Raw genomic sequence first — 20656 nt, 5'->3', positions numbered from 1 at the left:
GAACAGGCAACAAATATTGAACACAGAGCAATGGAGGAATCATCATCAGATTTATCAGAGATATCTCCATTAAAGGGCAGATCCGGGAATTCACTAAGAAGTGAGCTAACAGTTATTCAGCAAATGTCTTCCATGTGTTTATGCTTATATATACTGTTGTGACAAAATAAATAAATAAATAAAAAATAAAAATATGCTTGAATAAAATGACTCCAGCAGGAAATTTGTCCTTCAAACTGCATTTTCAAAGTTTAATTAGTGCTGAAAGGCATCAAAGGGAAAGACAACAAAATATCAATGGAATAGAAAAATCAGAAAAGAGAATCTATAATTTCAGGTAGAATCAAGGAGACAATTGCAGCCAAGGAAGAGATAATTTTTTTTGCAAGGAAGTGTGACCAAGTGTTCACTGTGGATTGTTGACAATGTGCTTGGCAATTACTTTGATTGCCAGCATGGTTTCCTTACAGGTAGGTTTTATCTGACTTTCAGGCAGGAGGAAACCGTACTTGCCACGGTCACGAAGCTCAAAGCCAAATGAATATTTTATTCCTTCATCGTAAGCCCAATCTATGGATGTTCCAGAACAAGGATCTGAAAAACAAATAATATGAAAAACAACCAGAACACAAAGGGAATAATGAAATAGGAATGCTGGCTTTGTGAGATTAGTTTGAGAAAAATATTTTCACCAGAGCTACCTCCATTGGTTCAAATGAAACAGAATAGGACTAGCATAGGCAATTAAATGGATATTGTTATTTCAGGGCACCCAACTATCTGTGCCTTCTGAAGTCATACATACTTATTAGATGCCAGTAAGGATTGGGATTCTTATTTTTTCTTCTTCTTCAAATTGATTATTTTCAATTGTGTCCAATTCTTAGAGAATGGCTGGATAAGTCCCTGCAGTTTTCTTGGCAAGGTTTTTCAGAAGTGGTTTGCCATTGTACCTTTTGTTTTTTTATTCTACCAAAATAGAGCTGTAAGGGACCTTGGAGGTCTTCTGTCCAATCCCCTACTCAAACAGGAGGCTTCCATACCGTTTCAGATAGGTGACTGTCCAATGTTTTCTTAAAAAGCTCCAGTGATGAAGCACTTACAACTTCTGAAGACAAACTGATTAATTGTTATCACTGCTAAGAAGTTTCTCCTTAACTCCAAGTTGGTTCTTTCCTTGACTAATTTCCATCCATTGCTTCTTGTCTTGTCTTTTGGTGCTTTGGAAAATTAGTTGACCTTTTATGGCAGCCCCTCAAATACTGGAATATTGCTATCATGGCATCCCTAGTCCTTCTTTTCTCTAGACTAGCCATACCCAATTCCTGCAACTGTTCTTCATATGTTTTTTTCTCCAGGCCTTTAATCATCTTAGTGGATAAATGTTTGTTAAATAGTTTTAGAAAATGATGTCCCTTGAAATTATGAGGAAGAATGGCAGACATATGAATCCAAATGCAGAAGTACAAATAAATATTTAACTGTGCAGTACGATTTGGGCTGGAAATTACATATTTGATTCTCTTGTCAGGAAAGGATGTTTGTTAACTTATATAACACTGAAAACTCTGAGGGTAAAATATTCAGTTATTGGCTAGTTTGAAACAGAAAAAAGTGAGATCATCAGTCCAGATATGCAAATATAAAAGAGAGCTTGCAGAAAACAGTTGAAATCCATAGATAGACAAAATTAGATTGAAAAAATATCACAAGGAAAATTGCATAATAAACTTCTGCTCTGTATGAATGACATTTGGTGTCAGTTATGGGAATTTTTTTAATACAATGTCATATGATGTGGTATTTCTTTGTAGAGATTGCATCAGACAGAGTTGAAGTTCAAATCAGCACTTTCAGTGAGAAAGGGTAGTTTAACAGATGAAAAGCTGATATGAAAGTGTATAGTGTGATTTTGAAAAGTCATTTGTTGCAATCATAGAGAACAAAAGGACAATAGGACAAATGTCACTGCTTTTCATTTCAAGGCAAAAATGGACACTAGTTCAAAAAAGTTTGCTTAAGAAAAAAATATCCGAGCAATGAGAAACCAAGACATTTGCAATGAAAGGCATTAAATGAAACTTCATTTCCTATAACTTTAGGAATTTTAAGAGATGAACTACTTAAAGGGAAATCAGCATTCAAGTAATTATAAAGTGAAGATATTTTAGTTTGGAGAAATAAAGATCAAGAGATTAAGAAATATATAATATACATTATGATTAAAAATGAAATTAATTCATCAGAAAATATTATTTTATTTCTATTGTTCCCTCAATAGATGTTGAAAAAGATTTTTTTAAAATTTTAGATTGTTTTGTGTTGGCATTGTAAGAAATCTGAAGTTTCTGAAGTCATGTGGTACAGCTATGGGTTCATTTGGTTTTAAATCATTACCTCTGTCAATATAATTTTGTGTAGAAATATGGTTAATTTATAGTTGAGCTTAATTTGATAAATTCATAAAACATTGAATTTGTTATCGTATGAAAAGTTTTGCCTCCACTGAACCTGGAGTAGAGCACAGAGAGTATTTTAAAAGTAATTTTACTTAATTTTGAGGCATATAGGTGACTATTATTTACTTTGAAAAGTAAATGTGTTTTTAATGTTGTCAAGGCTTAATAAGCTCAAATTTATATGTATTGCCATATATATATCGCCATAATGTAGCTAGATTTTTTTTTAACTGCCTCTTTTTTCTGTTAATGTTGTAGTTTTTTGCATTTCACTCTTTTGTTTTTAAAAAAGGTTCTATTTGGACCATAAACAAACAAACAAACAAAAACAAACAACAAACATGAAATTGCATTTAACAATTCTTGAGATAGGTTATAGCAGTGGTAGTCAACCTGGTCCCTACCGCCCATTAGTGGGCGTTCCAGCTTTCATGGTGGGCGGTAGGGGTTTTGTCTGATACTGAAGCACTTTCCTTTTTTAAAAATTTAATTGACTTTTAAAAATTTTTTAATAGCATTATTTAAAAACATTTTCATTAGGTTTTCATAAAATTCCCCGTGACAATTTAAATTTCTGAAAATATACTATTTGTATCGCCCGCACATAAGTTTAGTTCACGTTACGTAAGTGAAACTAAATAGTAATTATTATTATATGCTTTAACTTGCTGTAACTCTGCTTTATAAATTTTATAAAGTAAAGTTACTTCCCTACTTTATAAATCACCATTACTGTGGAACCGGTGGGCAGTTAGAAAATTTTACAACTAACAGAGATACATAAGTGGGCGGTAGGTATAAAAAGGTTGACTACCCCTGGGTTATAGTAATTAAAATACAAATAATGAAACATTAAAGTATAGGTAAAATATTTAAAATCAAAGCAAATTAATCTAATCTCTATCATTAAATTTAATCAGCCCTTAACAGTTTGGACCTTTTTGAAATTTTCCTAAATCTTCGGGCAGTGGCATCGAAATACTCTCTATGACTCATGATATAGATATAGGAGGTGCAGAGATTATGGCAGGCAGCAGTGTAATTTCAGAAGGGTCTCCCTTGCTGATCTAAATGACTGGGCTGATAGCAAAATAGTTGGTTTCTCAGAAAGTAAGTCCTGGAGACAATAGTCTTATTTACTAGTTAGCTGGAGCAATCCACGGTAGAACCTCCACTATACCAAAACTCCTATTAGTTTCTTGGAATGACAGTGCCAGGTGAGGATAAAAGCATTTTTAGAGGAAGAGAAATTTATTTATTTATTTATTTATTTATTTATTTTTCACATTTATATACCGCCCTATCTCCCTAGGGACTCAGGGCGGTTCACAGGCACATAAAAATACATATAAATACAAACTAAAATAACAAGTAAAAAACTTATTCCATAGCCGAATTGTTAAAAACAATATAAATAATAAAACCCATTTAAAACCAGTAAATTTAAAATCTAATCCAGTCCCGCGCAGATGAATAAGTGTGTTTTAAGCTCGCGACGGAAGGTTCGGAGGTCCGGAAGTTGACGAAGTCCTGGAGGGAGTTCATTCCAGAGAGTGGGAGCCCCCACAGAGAAGGTCCTTCCCCTGGGTGTCGCCAGACGGCACTGCCTAGCTGACGGCACCCTGAGGAGTCCCTCTCTGTGAGAGCGCACGGGTCGGTGAGAGGTATTTGGTAGCAGTAGGCGGTCCCGTAAATAGCCCGGCCCTATGCCATGGAGCGCTTTAAAGATTGTTACCAAAACCTTGAAGCGCACCCGGAAGGCCACAGGTAGCCAGTGCAGTCTGCGCAGGATAGGTGTCACGCGGGAGCCACGAGGGGCTCCCTCTATCACCCGCGCAGCCGCGTTCTGGACTAACTGAAGCCTCCGGGTGCCCCTCAAGGGGAGCCCCATGTAGAGAGCATTGCAGTAATCCAGACGAGACGTCACGAGGGCGTGAGTGACCGTGCATAAGGCATCCCGGTCTAGAAAGGGGCGCAACTGGTGCACCAGGCAAACCTGGTGGAAAGCTCTCCTGGAGACAGCCGTCAAATGATCTTCAAAAGACAGCCGTTCATCCAGGAGGACGCCCAGGTTGCGCACCCTCTCCATCGGGGCCAATGACTCGCCCCCAACAGTCAGCTGTGGACTCAGCTGACTGTACCGGGATGCCGGCATCCACAGCCACTCTGTCTTGGAGGGATTGAGCTTGAGCCTGTTTCTCCCCATCCAGACCCGTATGGCTTCCAAACACCGGACACTTACTGTAAACACTTACTGTAAGCTGTATGCGTGGATATACCTTTTCCATGCTCTGCCTGAATATTTGAAATTATCAGACTGAAATGGAAATTTTAGATACAATCCCAACATTTAAGTCAGTAATACTATCTTTAGGAGGGAATTAATTTGGTATAAAAGTTAAGGTATGAGTTTTAGTTTTGTCTTAGGGACAAAGCGAACTGGGTAACTTTGGGTAAGTTATTAGCACAAGAAGGCAATAGCAAATCATTTCTGGAAAAAAACTTGCCAAGAAACTTCAGGGTTAAGGTTAGAGTTAGTCCAGGAAGTTGCTAGGAATCAACACTGACTTGAAGTCACAAAAACAATACAAAACTAACTTCAGGAAACAAACAAAAAAAAGTAAAATGAAAAGAAATCTTATGTGAGCAAAAAGGATATATGTACAGTGGACGCTCACACAAATTTATTGTCCCCAGAATTAAAGAATCTTAAAAAGATGTTTGGATGTTGAGCTTATTATTATTATTTTTTTAAAAATAAAGTCTTTCCTCTTTGAAATTTAACAGAAAACTGTTGGGATCAGGTTAAACAAATGAGAAAACGAGGATGAGAAAATCTAAGTTTCTCCATGTTCCTAAGATAACTTCAGTTTATCTCCACTTGTAGAGTATGAGACATGGTTCTGGTGGCAGAACTTTCCCCAGTCCTACTGAGGATGCCTGCATAGATCTCCTCTTCTGCCCAAGATGAATGATGTTTCTACCTTTTTACAATGCCCTGTAGCAGGGCTGTCAAACACTGACCATGGCCACACCCAGTTTAGCAAAGGGGAAATAAGTTCCGATATGTCATGTGATGCCACCGTGATGATGTGAGTTTGACACCCCTGCCCTATAGCATTCACGCTTATGTATTTATAAGTTCCAGAGTAAAATATCTCAACATGTCAAAGCAGATATGCAGACTTTTCAGTATAAAAAGCATATAAAACATTCTGAAGCAGAGTTTTGCTAATACAAATACTTACAAATTGTGGTTGCAATTGCTCCATAGCTATACTCTGTTTGATGGAGGCTATGTAAAGCATCCACAGCTTCCTTAGCCAATTTATTCTGTATTTGAAAAGAAGAAATATTAGATCAATAACCCAGATTCTCCTTTCTTTCTTGGCATAATTCAACTACATACAAATTCAATGATATCCCAATCACTTTCAGATAATTTATATGAACATAGGAACTTGCCTTCAGCCAGGAAATGATATTTGTTCCTCTAGCCCAGTATGACAAGCATCTGAGGTCCTATTTAACACCTGCTAACTGAGCCCTATGTAGTGTCACAACTAAATTAAATTTTGGTTGATTTTAAAGCTCTTGGACAATCCTAGATTTGGGCCCCAGTCCATAAGTAATTACATGTAATGGAGCATTGATGTGACTAGAGGCCACAAGCAATGAATTTGGATTCCCATGTCTGTTGAAAGACAGTTGGGAATTTTATCTCTATCCAAGCTGTATAATTTGGACAGAAAATCTGCTGAATGATTCGTGCTGTATCTAGAGATGTGTTGTCATACAGATGTATACCTAATATGCTCCATGTCTCCTGCTGAGACTGCAACAATAGTCTGCATGCAAGCCAGGATCCGAATATGCCTCTCCATTTGTGTATTGGAATATGCACATAAATGCATTTTAATCCTCAATAATAGAAAGCCTAGGACCTTTCATTTGAAGGAATGCCAACTTCTATGTCTATTTAGATGAAAGGTATATAATACACTTTTCTTTGTTGCATCTGTCCAAGACAGTTCTTTAAGATAATCTGCTGAGGCTTTTTCTGCATGTTTTGTTCTTCAGAAGTACAAAGATAACCTACAAAGATGGGGCTTTCTCAGTGGTTACATTCCTATTACACAAGAAGTTAGCCTGGTGACAACTTTTTTAGTGCCAAGAGAGAACCTTTTATATACCGACACATTTTAACATATTTTACTGAATTAAGTTTCGTCCTGTTTTGAAGACTTCTCTGTCATTTTTGTAAAACTGATAGCATGAAAATCTGTATAAAATATACCTACATTGCTTAGAGAACATTAATATTACATATATGTTGGCAGGTGACATAACATCTTCTTTACCTTAGAGAAAAATGAATTTCAGAGATGGGAAACTAAATCCTAATTTTAGATGATTAGCATTTATAGCATCCTGCAATCTTAGCAGTCTTCTCTAACTTGCTACCCTACAGATAGGTTGGGGTGGCAAATCCCCAAAATCAATTTCATTGACAGGCAATTTGTAAAATAAAGCTTTGCCTCGAATCAATAGGAGAGAATACATGCAGCTCAGGGTTGAACGGTGGTGTCCTTGAGGCTTTCTGAATTGTTTGCTTGCAAGTAAACAACCAAGCTCAGAGAGCACCAAGGACCCCACAGATCTTTAAATCGTCTCATGGAGCAGATCAGCTATAGATTTTGCAATCTGTGGATTGCATTAATCTGTAAAATTTTAAACAGATATAAGTTACTTCTATAATACGAGTACCAATAAGGGAGAATATTTGTAGCTCAGGATTGAAATGAGGGGGACCTTGGTGCTTTCTGAACTTGGTTGTCTTCTGGCAGATTTTCACTACCGAAACTAGGTAACATCACCAGTGCTAGTAAGAAGTTCAATAGCATTGGTTATATTACTAGCACCTTATTAGCATTGATGATGTTACCTAGTTTGGTAATGAAACGTCTGCAAGAAAACAACCAAGCTCAGAGAGCACAAAGGACCCTGCTGTGATATGATTCTGGGTTAATTATTATGCATTGCGTTGTATTGTGTTTTGCTGTGCTGAGTTCTGCTTTATTCTAGTCATCATTGATTATGCTAAATGGCCAGAGACTGTTACCTTTGGCTGTTGCTTGTTGTTTTCAGGAGGTGGCTCTGCTCCATTCCAGTGAGAACAATTTTGTTACAAGTTCTTGCTGATTTATTTGCATCCTATTGCTTTTCTTCTTATGAGCCATGGCCAAGAAGGCATTTTTATTTATAATCAAATAATTAGCGCCATCCCATCCCAGATCACCTCCCAACTGCACCTTCTGTTATTTGTTACATGTGAATTCAGGGAGGCAATCTAAATGTAGTAGATAAACAATAACCATCTGGTTATTCCTTTCATTTTGGTCTATTTATTTAGAATGTGGATCTTTGATAATCAATGAACAACTCAGTGCTTCAGGCTATAAAAGGAAATGGTTTTTTTTAGTCTGAACTTTCTATACTTTCATTCTCTTTCACCACTAATGGAAAATGATCCTTGTTGGCATCTGCTTGTATTGGACAGGGGAACCTTTCAAAATTGTTTCTGCAAAGAAAAACATCTCATTTTGAATGTGAGGTGATTGCCAAAGTTCAGATTATTTTAAAAACTAGCAAGAACTTTGTGATAGTACATACTGGTTGGGAGGATGGAGAGTGGCTTTTACAAGCCTTTTTCTGGGGCTGGATGGTGTCAAGACCAGCATTTTGGGCACCTGCCAAAGCCTATGCTTCAGAACAGGCCTGCTGCCAATCTCAGGGCTTTTCGGCCTGCTTTTAGAGCTGCTTCTTCTTCTCCTTCTTGCATTTCCTATCCATGTGCTATCTCTCACCAAGCAAACAAGCAGGCAGAGAAGATGGATGAGGTACTATAAAATGGTATGATCTGCCAAGATGGATTCTTCTGTGATTATTCACAAAGTTCCCTGATCTATGTCTTGAAATAGCCCACAGGTCAAAAATTGCATTAAAATGTGTAATTTGGAAAAACAGTTTAAGTGGGGGAAAAAGTCTCTTGGGGAAAGTCTGTTTCACTCTTAATATGCCAAATAAATATATATATATATATATATATAGGTGACTTATTACATGAAAACAATAAACATTTTGTCCTGCATGTATTGAGTGACCAAAGAAGGGTGGAAATATAACATCCTGGCTCTGCAAACTGCACTGGGTGCCAGCTTGTTTCCAAATCAAATTCAAGGTGTTAGTCATCACCTATAAAGCCCTACATGGCATGGGGATAGGCTACCTGGTTTTATTCCATAACATCAGCCTGTCTTACTTGTTCAGATAGGGAAACTATGCTACAGAATTTTTGCAAAAGAATTTTGACTGGCGGGGTCTAGGAACAGAGCCTTATCTGCCCCTGAATTATGGGATATCTTTTCCCTAGAGGTGAAGTGTCATGTCCCACTCCTCCGCTGATGACCGGGTCAGGGAAATCCGAATCAGGCGTGCCTCTGCAGCTCTGCCAAAGTCCTAGCAAAGTTCTCAAGGCAGGCAGGAGACCAGAAAGTGACTTCAGCAAGATATGTTAGACTTTGCCTGACTCAGAGAATGCCAGAAAGCAGATCCTTTATATAGGCCATGGGGTGTGGCTCCATGACTCAGCACTTATCCAGGCCTGCCCCTCCCTTCCTTCTGTCGCCGCCAACTATCAATTCTTCTGAAGTGAGGGTCACTCCAGTCTGCAGCTGTTGGTAATTGACCTTCCTCAGGCTCACATGCTGTGGGGGAGGGGGAGGGGTCTAGTTGCTCCGTTTGCCTGGCCATGGAGCCAGAGCTGGGGGCTGGAGGTACTTCTTCCTCCTCAGCCTGTCTGGGCATGGAGCCAGGGCTGGGGCCAGGAGGCATACTAGGACATTCCTCAGTGTTCGGAAGCAGATAAGAAGGCCCTGGCTGCAGTGAAAGCGGGCGAGACACAACATGAAGTTGGCCCCAACTCTCCAGGCCTTTTGTAAAGGGTCAAATTTGGCTCTGCTGCCTTGCGTGGGAGGCACAAAAGACCATGCAATTGTGGGGTTGGTTGCAGTGGTGGGTTGCCCCGGTTTGGACCGGTTCTATAGAACCGGTAGTAAAACCAGTGGGAGGCTCTGTCCATTGACCCAAATTTCGTTAAAAGTGATCTGCGCATGCGCAGAAGTACACACACGCACTTGCGCGCTTCTGCGTATGTGCGCAAGCACAATGAGAACCGGTAGTAAAGGTAAGTAGAACTCACCTGGTGGGTTGGTGCTATGAGAGCCCTCGTCTGCCTTTATAAACCAATGTTAAATGGCCATCTTGGCATTTTTTATTCCTTTAAAATTTTACGTTATAATCTTATAATTTTAAAATGTTTAATTCAAATTAACTATAATATTCTAATGTTAACTTTATATGATGTTTTATATGTTATATGTACACTGCCCAGAGCTTCTCCTTGAGGGAGATAGGTGGTCTAGATGATATGAAATAAAAAGAAACAAAAAAACAAATGGAAAAACATGCTTAAACACTTAAAATTAAATAAACAAATAAAAAGGGCAAGCAGAAACTTTTGGGATGGCCGGGAGTCATTTTAAAGTTTTGAGAGGAGGCAAGGACAGTGAGCGAGGTGAGTATTTTCTTTGTCTTTAATTTTTAAAACATGTCTTTGAGCCTGTTTCGGGGTTTTTACTGCAGTTTTCTTCAGGTTTTTTAAATTTCTAACCTTGAAATAGCAAGAAAATGTCCTACTGATATTCACGATGATTAGCTCATCTAGTTGGTTTTTTTTTTTAAAAGAGATCTAGATTTAGAAGAGATCTGGAGATTGCATATGGTCCTAAGGCTATTCATTTTTGTTGTAGACTGATGAAAACCTCTCTTTTTCTACATACCAGTTTGTCATGAGTAGGTGCTTCTTTTTCTGTATAGCCATAAGGAAAAAATAGCATCTGAGAATAGGCGTGGATGGTTATATATCCTTTGATAGAAGCAAGGTGTGCACGAATAAAGGTTGTGACTGCCTTTGTTTCTGGCTCAGATTCAGCTGAGGAACCACAGTATATAATTTCGCAAGGGTCATGCAAACCATCGTATTTGTCTGCTGCAAGGAAAAATATTAAGAAGAATTGCTCATATGAAAGCTATTTGTATTTTTCCCCAATACTGATGCACAGGATGGACATTTGTAATATGTTATTTATGTAAAAATTCCTGAGGCTTTGAATTTGTGATAACAAGATAATGAAAGCCTTGAAATATTGGTCATTTATCAATCTTTATAGTTTGAGAACCCTAGTCTTATAGGCATAGTTCTGATTCTTTCTTGAACAGATACAGCTTTTAGAAAAAAGGATTGGCACACCCCAAATATTCAACACTTTAATATTTCTCATAATGTAGGGCTAGCAGGACAAATTGGCATTAATTCTTTTCTAATTTAGAGATTGTCCCTGATTCTGCTATGCATCCTATGCATTAATCCTGTACATTAGAGAAAACTAATTGACTTCCATGCAGAAGTGATCTCAGAATCTATTATTTTTATCCCAAAATGACTAAAATAGCTCCATCCCTTTTGTGTGTACTTGTGACATCATGAGCCATGATGGCGCAGTGGTTAGAATGCAGTACTGAACGCAGTTCGATTCTCGCTGGCTCAAGGTTGACTTAGCCTTCCATCCTTCCGAGGTCAGTAAAATGAGGACCCAAATCGTTGGGGGCAGTATGCTGACTCTGTAAACTGCTTAGAGAGGGTGTAAAGCACTGTGAAGTGGTATATACTCCATGTCTAAGTGTTATTGCTATTGCTACTGTATCATGAAGCATATATAAAAGTGCCAGAGTTTCTGCTACATCAGCATGGTGCTGCTTTCATCATTTGTGTTACCTTGACCACCTTGCAGAAGTTGTTGCTTCTTTCAACTTATTTTGGGATTTAAGGAACATCACATCATTCTCTTTTCTTTCATATCTTACATTCTACTTACAGCCCCAAGCAGCTTTGAAATTCCTGTTCAGGTCAGTGCCGATGCAATCACTGTTAGAGTTATTGGAACGGTTTTTTCTCCACATGCGGTCCTGTAAGGCAAAAGTGATTGAAGTCCATTATTTCATATTTTGATTTCTTAATTCTGAATATATTATCAATTTATTTGCAAACAGCGTACAACTAATGTAAGTGGGTAGAAGGACTGTGGTGCTATATACCGCTTCCAGACATGTTCTCTTTTGCATTACTTATCAGTAGTATAACATCCAAGTTACCTTTAATTTTTATCCCTGAGTAAAAATAAATGCATTTACATTAACTTTTGGAATTGCTTACACACTACGTTTATTATATTTTAAATCTGAGTTGTTGTTTGTCAGTGGTCTGAGTAAGTATAATCCTACTGTCCTGCTGTGCTGACAACCAAGTAAGGATGACATTTAAGTAACTCAAAGATGTACCCATATGAGAGAAGACTAATACTCCTATATGCTGCTTATTATACACTGTAATTTTCGATGGATTTCTTCCTGTTCTGTATGAGGAATGGAGCTATAATCTGTAAAATATCAGATAACAATATACTTATTTGCTTTAATTTGCTTGTTACATTTTTTAAATCCTTGGAAGTAATTAACAGATATGAAGACTAATGAAACCCTAACGTATGACTTTCTGCTGTCTTTAGTTAACGAAAGGATTACATGAAGAAGAAGCTATGCTTTTAATATTAATTATGGTAGGACAAAAAAAAATACCAGAGAAGGACAGATAGACGTATTTCTCTGTGATGAATTTCATTTTTTTGGTGTTAGAACACATATAACTTTTACAGATATTCTAACACACCAGTGGTAAAAAATTATCCTTGCTACTGTCCAGTGGTGGGATTCAAATAATTTAACAACCGGTTCTCTGCCCTAATGATTTCTTCCAACAATCAGTTTGCCAAACTGCTCAGAAAGTTAACAACCGGTTCTCTGGAAGTGGTGCGAACTGGCTGAATCCCACCACTGCTACTGTCCCCATAATTCATTTTAGCAAAAGAAATAGTGTTCTCTAGAAAGGAATCAACATGAACAGTACTTTGGTCCATGTCCAGACATAACCATCAATGTTGAACACTGGGAGAACATAGAAATTTATGTTGTCTAAGAGTAGTGTCATGTCCTTGTCTATTCCATAAGTCGTGACAGCCTGTAACAGAAGAAGACACGCATATTAAAATAAAACGATTTTCAATAAACTGAGAATATGGGAAACATCACAATATTTTTCTTTTAAAGTATATTTTCATTCTGTCTTTCTTTATCTATCTATAGTAACTTACATGAATGAAATCTATAATGTAAATAATAATTTACAATTATTTTACGATATTTATATTGGTTGTGTTTTTACTGACACCTGCTGATGTCAAAATTAGTTATGGGCAAATTTCTTTTCAGAGAGAAAACAAAGATCACTCTTTCTTAAATGCTCTGTCCTGTTTCACCTTATATGAAAAACTTCCAGGTGGGCTTCAGAAGATTATTTGGGGCTTGGAGAGACTCGAATGGAAGAACCTAAAACAAGCCTTGGGGAATCAGATCAAGAGATTATCTAACTCAGAGGTCTGCAAACTTGGCTCTTTTAAGACTTGTGGACTTCAACTCTGAGAATTGAAGTCCACAAGTCTTAAAAGAGCCAAGTTTGCAGACCCCTGATTTCTAGCCCAACATTCTGGGTCAGATGCCTACAGAGAACACACATGCATACACATATGAGGGCTAATTCAGCAGATTTCTAATAACTTGTACTTTTCAGTTCCCGTCAAATAGCTGCTTTCTAAAAAGTTGCTTTCTAAAAAAGAAGGAAACAAAGAAGGTCACATCCTCTCCAGCATTCAACACCCTTATAAGCAGAGAATAACACTAGACAAACAATCAAGCAGAAAACAATAGCTTTATCAAACAACTATGAAGAACAAAACCACATCCCTACCAAAACTGCCAGGCAAGTAACTGAATCTTAAAAGGGAGCAAAACCTACCTTTACCCATACTGATATTGCTACCTAGCTGGGTAATGAAATGTCTACGAGCAAATAATCGGGGGGGGGGGCAAGGACTTTACAATTCAACTCAGCTACATATAATAGCATCTAGTTGAATATGCTCACATACAAACTGATGCTGTAGTGCCTATCCTATCACAACGCAATTATTTACTCTAGAGTGAATATATTACTGAATTCATGACAGTGTTGATTAAGCATATTTTACTAACCTCCTTTACAAACCATTGGCAAAAGGCTGGTGACATCCACTCTCGTGCATGAATACCACAATCGATAAATATAGCTTTCTTTTGGTAACTCTGTTTCCCAACCTGTTTCCAGGGAAAATTGAATTTTTACCACTTTCTTATGTTTACTTTGCATAATAATTGATCTGTTTCTGGTGTTAGAATTAATTTACATTTCCTTTGATTTGCTTACGTCTAGCTTTTATTGAAATTCTCAGTGAAAATAGTTTATTTTAGGGAACCAGACATATAAAATCGTATTCTGAGAAAGTTGTGTAATAAAATATGTGTACATTTTACTACATTTCAAAACAAAAGAGAAGAACATGTGATTTTTTTAAAAAAATGTATGACGTTGAATGAATCATACATTGTAGATCAGTTTATCCTGGTGTCAGCTAATGCAGTTCAATACTACAACTTGTCGTTAATCTACTTTCTCATTATGTATTGGCTGTAGATGTACTCTTATTCATTAAATGCTTGAATTATACTGGCACTTTTACCTTTAGGAGATACATAGGCCGCTCCTCATAAGTCTTTCCAATCTCAATCCTGGAGATCAGTTTGGCATGTTTTTTGGCCATTTGTTTAGTCCATGCAGCGATCTAAGAGGATCACATAATAGTAGAATTAAGAGAATCTTAAAGGGTTAGAATATTGTTATTTTCAATTATCTAAGTAATTTTTAAAAAAAGTTTCTTTCAGTGCATAATACCTTTTCCCATTCATTATATCTTGTGTAGAAGTATTTCTTACGGAAACGTTTCCCTCCATCCAACTGTTTCTCAATTTCATCTTGTAGATTGTGGAATAGAATTCTGTAATAGGAAACATAATTAGATTAAATATGTAGTCTTGCTTTCCCTGAAATCTTGTTGTTTAGGATTTCTTTGGCCCATGTCTACCCTACAGGCTCATATTCCTACATTAAAAAGTATTCCTTCTTTCTCTCTTTTTTGCTTTGTTAAAACTTGTATTATAAACAAGTAAACTGCTCCCCCCATCAGTGTTTTTCTTATATTAATCTGTAAATTTATAGGAATAAAGATAGCCAAAGGAATTAAAAAAGTAGATTCAGTATCTACAATTAAATGATCAAAGCCCCACTCCCCTTTTAAAAAGGGATAAGGCTTCGATGACTCATTTATAGAATAGAATAGAATAGAATAGAATAGAATAGAATAGAATAGAATTTTTTATTGGCCAAGTGTGATTGGACACACAAGGAATTTGTCTTGGTGCATATGCTCTCAATGTGCATAAAAGAAAAGATATGTTCATCAAGGTACAACATTTACAACACAATTGATGGTCAATATATCAATATAAATCATAAGGATTGCCAGCAACAAAGTTACAGTCATACAGTCATAAGTGGAAGGAGATTGCTGATGAGAACGATGAGAAGATTAATAGTAGTGCAGATTTAGTAAATAGTTTGACAGTGTTGAAGGAATTATTTGTTTAGCAGAGTGATGGCCTTCGGGGAAAAACTGTTCTTGTGTCTAGTTGTTCTGGTGTGCAGTGCTCTATAGCGTCATTTTGAGGGTAGGAGTTGAAACAGTTTATTTTATTTATTTATTTATTTATTTATTTATTTATTTATTTATTTATTTATTTATTTATTTATTTATCGTATTTATATACCGCCCTATCTCCCTAGGGACTGGGATGTGAGGGATCTGTAAATATTTTCACGGCTCTCTTCTTGATTCGTGCAGTATACAAGTCCTCAATGGAAGGCAGGTTGATAGCAATTATTTTTTCTGCAGTTCTAATTATCCTCTGAAGTCTGTGTCTTTCTTGTTATGGTTGCCATCCTAATATATCTGAGGACAGGACTGATCCAGTGACTGGCAAGCTCTGCATTGTATCTTACTCCTAAGCCACTCCCTTCCCTATGATGTCACATAGCTCCTTGCAGTTGCTTTAAAACACTACTTCCAAGCACTCGGTCACTTTTTGTTTGTATTTAAATATTTACCGTATATTTACAGATTAACAATTTTTCTCAAATTGAGCCCATTCTGTATTTAGGCAGCTCATTTGAAAATACATTTTTGCATGCCTGTGCAATTTATACATTTCAAGGCTGACTTCAGTGAAGCACTGATGAGATTTCAGGATGAAGACAGACTAATCAGTAATCTTGGAATTTGATTGAAATGGCTCAGTCAAGGGAGGAACCAATGAGGAACCAGATTTCTTGGATTCACAGGACATGGACCAAACATAGATCAGCTTTAAGAGTTTATGTAAGAACCCATTCAGCTCAGCTGAGTTGCCTGTGTGCTGTTGAGAAGTACACCACAAAGCAGCTCACTCTGCCTCTGAAGATACCATCTACAGTTGCTAGCAAAATATCAGAACAAAAGAAAATTATCCAGAGGTATTCAGCCCCAAAGTTCATCCCTGCTTTAATCCAGCAGGTTCTGACAGGTTCTGGAGAACTGGTAGTGGAAATTTTGAATGGTTCAGAGAACCAGTAGCGGAAATTTTGAGTAGTTCTGAGAACTGGCAAATACCACTTCTGGCTGGCTCCAGAGTGGGGTGGGAATGAAGATCTTGAATATCCTTCCGCAGGAGTGGGGAGGCAATTGAGATTTTGCAGTATCCTTCCCCTGCCACCCCCACCAAGCCACCCCCACAGAACTGGTAGTAAAAAAATTAGGATTTCACCACTGCTTTAATGTATAAATTCTTAAAATAAATAAATGATGGATGGACCATAAAAAGTTTTATGTGCCACCAGAATATGTGAATTCCGGTGAACCAATTATTTGATATAAAAATGCAGCCTTTAATATTTAATATAAATCTATGCAGCCTTTAATACTTTACCTGTGTTTAAGACAGGTGTCAGCATTCCAGAAAAAAACCCAACTCCAAGTAAAAACTCTGAAGTAAGCATTTTTCAACGTTCTATTTACTAGAATAAGTAAACTGGCACATCTGGGAAAACCTGAATCTGAGAGGTCCGGGTTTTCCCTCAGTAAATCAACCCCCCCCAAACAATCCCCTCACTCCTCAGTTGATCACATGCTCCAATCACCATCCTTCCCCTCTCGAGACAGCACTCTGACCAGGTGCAGGATCGGCCTGACGTTGACCGACAGGAAGAATGCTATTATGTCTAAAAACAACCCCTCTACTAAATCCTCCCTCCTACTTTCCCACACATGAGAAAGTGGCAGTGTAATATCCAGAAAGCACACATACATAGTCAGGATGACATAAATTAGCGATTTCTATTATAAATGTATTGTTCAGTTTAGCAAAATAACTGAAGAATGAAAGCCTGCTTTAGTATCATTTACTGTTTGCTAACTTCCTATTTTTCTGTTTTGTACTGGATTGTCCTCATTAAATAGAAATGATATTTAGATGAAATCAGTGGAGGAACTCCCACTGCTTCTAATGTCTCTGGATTTTAAAATCTGTAGTTATTGCAATACTACATCACAAGAGACAGTCAGGAAGTTGAATTGATATATTATTGAAGGAGCAGTAGTAAGAGAAGAAGGATATAGTTGTTTAAAAAAGAAAGCATGTCAAACTTTATGTTTATACAGGGAAAAGATTGAGAATCAAGCAGAAAGATTGAATAGAAAAATAGAATTTTGCATTGATTACCTTTTATTCAAGAACAAGCAGCACCGATGTAAAGGGACTTACACCATACATAAGTATGTACATAATATTGTAGATGCAGCACAATATACTATTTTAAAAACTAAGACCATCAATCCTGTTTACCTCATATCATTTTTTTTGTTCATAAATTTCAAAGTTTGAGAGGAAAGTTAAGGACAAAACGAATGTTTTAAACTTGGAAGAGAGACAAGGCAGCTGTTCTTCCCCTTAAAGCCCCTGAAACCATTCAAAAATGGCCTTTGGCCCCATCTACTTTTAAAGTATTGCCCTTGATATATTGCATATTCTGCATTAAACAGTACCGGTAATTCTTTTAGATTGATTTAAATTGTCTTTAATTAATTGACATATATTTACTCTTCATCCCTGCCTCCTCCTTTCTGTCTGTCTCCTAAAAAAATCTGTTTAATTCTATTTGGATTTTGTTGATCAAATTGCTGATAATTTATTTATATAATACATTCTCATGAAACTGAATTGTGAACCACATACCTGTTTTGGATTTGATTTTGCTCCAGGATCTTTTGAACAAAGTTTGTCTGGTCTGAACTGACTCTGAAATCCACTTCTTTTCCAATAAGAACATGTTGAACTGAATGAGGACGCCAAAAGTCAAGCTAGGCGGAGAAAAAAAGTATGGCAAGTTTATTTTTAAAGAATGTGAACAGAAACGAGGAAGCATGTAGCAAAAAAATATTTTTATCAGTTAGAGAGAAATATCTTTCTTGACATCCAAGATAGAAGACACTTTTATGCGAGCCAGGACAGGATATTGTTTTCTAACAACTAGCCCTATCCAGGTTAGTTGAGTCTAACTTCAGCATTAATGACACAGAATTTTCCATTTTCCTCAACCAGAAGAAACCAGGAGGTAGAACTTCAAAACTTTACTGCCATAATCCACAGCATTAGCTGCTCAGTGTAGACATTTCACTATACATAATAGAGTCATCCTGTTTTATTTTCTGTGCAAACAAATTCATTATCTCTGTGACTTCCTGTGTATGCGTAGCAGAGCAAAAGTAACTGTAGTCTCAATTAATGACTACTCGTTCAGCAACCGTTCGAAGCTATGATGGCTTGAATGAGTAAGTTGGTGCTCAGAGTAACAATTAACATTGTAACCGAGGACTACTTATCAGAAAAAGGTAGCTTTGGGAGAAAAGAATGCCAATTGATAATATGAGACCATTGAATGACCAGTATGAAACTACGAAATGGTTGCATTAAGGGGATGCCTTCATGCATTGTTTTCTACTTTATAGATTTTAGCATATCTTCTAAAATAATAAAATGTCATATAATTACCAATATTTGAACGTTTACCCCTCACAACATATCATTATTAATCTTCCAATATTTGATGTAAATATTTTACAGAATATTTATTGTTTACATGCAATGTTACTTCATATCTGATAATCTTATCAGCACCAAGATCAAAAGAATAAAAAATGCCAAAAAGTTTCATAAAATTTATGTTCTGAGGCATAGTTTTACTGCAAGAGTTTACATTAAAAAAATCATGTAAATATTTAAATAGTAGTTTAAGCTAAAATATATTTGAACATACAACGTGTATAGAGATTATATAAGCTAAACTACCAGAAGCGGCTTCTCTTCATTTGCAGCTTTCACTATGCATTGAAAACACATTTACATAACTGAAGCATTTTTTATTTGCAAAAGCTACGTAAACTGATATGAAAAACAAGATATGGTACATATGGTTAAAAAGACTACTCACCTGTATTGTAGCGGCCAGGTCCTTCAAGACATTTAGTTGATTTTCATTTTCAAGTTTCACTTGAAATACTTTGTCACTTCAATAAAAGTAAAGTATAATAATAAAAAAAATTACTATCAAACTAAGTCACATTTTGTTCTATTTCCTTCCTCTTTTCATCTGATGTATGGTTGTAAATCATTCCATCAGGCTTACAGTGCTATGCCAGATTGCATCTAATAATTGCCTATATGGTACATACAGTAAAGAAGCTAGTAAAACCAGTCAGGAAATGACCACAATGAGAAATTTTCATTGGGGGGGTGTTACTTGGAACCCTGACATTTACCTGTCAAAGGAATGTGCGCGAACAACCCCCAGAGGTGTAAAAAGGACCCCTAGAAATGCAAGAATGAACATCATGATTCCACTTTGTCTGTAAAGCTAGATCCTTACTTCTTATATATGCCTTTATATACACACATAAGCAATCAGGTGACTTCTTTTAAAGCTTTCATTGGATACATTATGGCTTTTGAATTTGACAGTTAATACACTTTTAGTCTTCCACTCATTATTGCAAAATCTGAGCAATAAAAGTAACAAGAAAAACTAAAACTCAATCAGATGAAAAATACTATTAAGTGTCATGTTGTATGGTGGGAGATAAACAGCTCTGCGGGATACTTCAGCACGTATCAGCCTAGATAGGTGTAAGACAGAGATGAACAACATTTACCCACCATTCAAAGGTAAAAGGTAAAGGTAAAGGTTCTCCTCTCACATATGTGCTAGTCGTTCCCAACTCTAGGGGGCAGTGCTCATCTCCATTTCAAAGCCGAAGAGCCAGCACTGTCTGAAGATGTCTCCATGGTCATGTGGCCAGCATGACTAAACACCAAAGGCGCACAGAACGCTGTTATCTTCCCACCAAAGGTGGTCCCTATTTTTCCACTTGCATTTTTTACCTGCTTTCGAACCGCTAGGTTGGCAGAAGCTGGGACAAGTAATGGGAGCTCACCCCATTATGTGGCACTAGGGCTTCGAACTGCTGAACTTCCAACCTTTCGATTGACAAGGTCAGCGTTTTAGCCACTGAGCCACCATGTCCCTTTTACACCATTCAAAAGAGACCATCAAAAAGTTAAAAAGAAGAAAAAAAGCAAAATACCTCCTCACCTGCAATTAACACCCAGATAAGCAAGGATTAACATCAGGATTAGTATCAGACCAACAGTCAAGCAGTAAACAATACTCCAATCAAGGAACTACCAACTCGGACAGTCAAACAGTGAACAACAGTCTTATCAAAAACTACCAAGAAGAAAACAACGCACCTCCCTATACTGAGAGCACAAAAGACTCCACATAGGTGTGACTCAGAATTATTTTTTGGGCAATGTTTTTTATGTTTTTACCTTTGTAAAAACATATGTGCTCAGAGTCACATATGTGAGATGGACAGCAATAGAAATTTACTAAATAAACAAATAAAATTTCAGTTTACTTTTGTTCCATTTGCTGATCACTT

General features: G+C 36.9%; 1 protein-coding gene across 2 annotated transcripts; it reads right to left on the bottom strand.

Annotated features, from left to right (window-relative positions):
- Positions 1–223: 223 nt before the first annotated feature.
- Positions 224–19564, bottom strand: LOC131200670 (mast cell carboxypeptidase A-like). 2 transcript variants are annotated; one of them, XM_058187790.1, is made up of 11 exons: positions 19475–19564; positions 19147–19222; positions 17892–18016; positions 14461–14563; positions 14249–14350; positions 13725–13826; positions 12544–12654; positions 11456–11546; positions 10361–10569; positions 5708–5792; positions 224–594 (listed from the first exon to the last, which is right to left on the bottom strand). In XM_058187790.1, the coding sequence occupies exons 1-11, from the start codon at positions 19546–19548 to the stop codon at positions 407–409; spliced, it is 1266 nt and encodes a 421-aa protein (XP_058043773.1). In that variant the 5' UTR covers positions 19549–19564; the 3' UTR covers positions 224–406. The 2 variants fall into 2 exon arrangements, with proteins under 2 accessions (XP_058043773.1, XP_058043772.1); XM_058187789.1 differs by having other exon boundaries at positions 19147–19226; positions 19476–19550.
- Between the last annotated feature and the right edge of the window lie 1092 nt (positions 19565–20656).

The sequence above is a fragment of the Ahaetulla prasina genome, chromosome 6 (genome assembly GCF_028640845.1).
Source record: "Ahaetulla prasina isolate Xishuangbanna chromosome 6, ASM2864084v1, whole genome shotgun sequence".
NCBI lineage: Eukaryota > Metazoa > Chordata > Lepidosauria > Squamata > Colubridae > Ahaetulla > Ahaetulla prasina.
The sequence above is the reverse complement of the archived record's forward strand: the minus strand, read 5'-3'. Positions and strand labels throughout refer to the sequence as shown.

What these genes read in the sequence shown, in the direction of transcription:
- LOC131200670 (XM_058187789.1), bottom strand. Translation starts at nt 19,548, where the DNA reads ATGATGTTCATTCTTGCATTTCTAGGGGTCCTTTTTACACCTCTGGGG. An exon ending in ATGTCTGGACATGGACCAAA is followed by an intron (nt 11,547 to 12,543) that starts GTACTGTTCATG and finishes TTTGCCTTACAG; the next exon opens with GACCGCATGTGGAGAAAAAA. An exon ending in CACCTACTCATGACAAACTG is followed by an intron (nt 5,793 to 10,360) that starts GTATGTAGAAAA and finishes TTTCAAATACAG; the next exon opens with AATAAATTGGCTAAGGAAGC.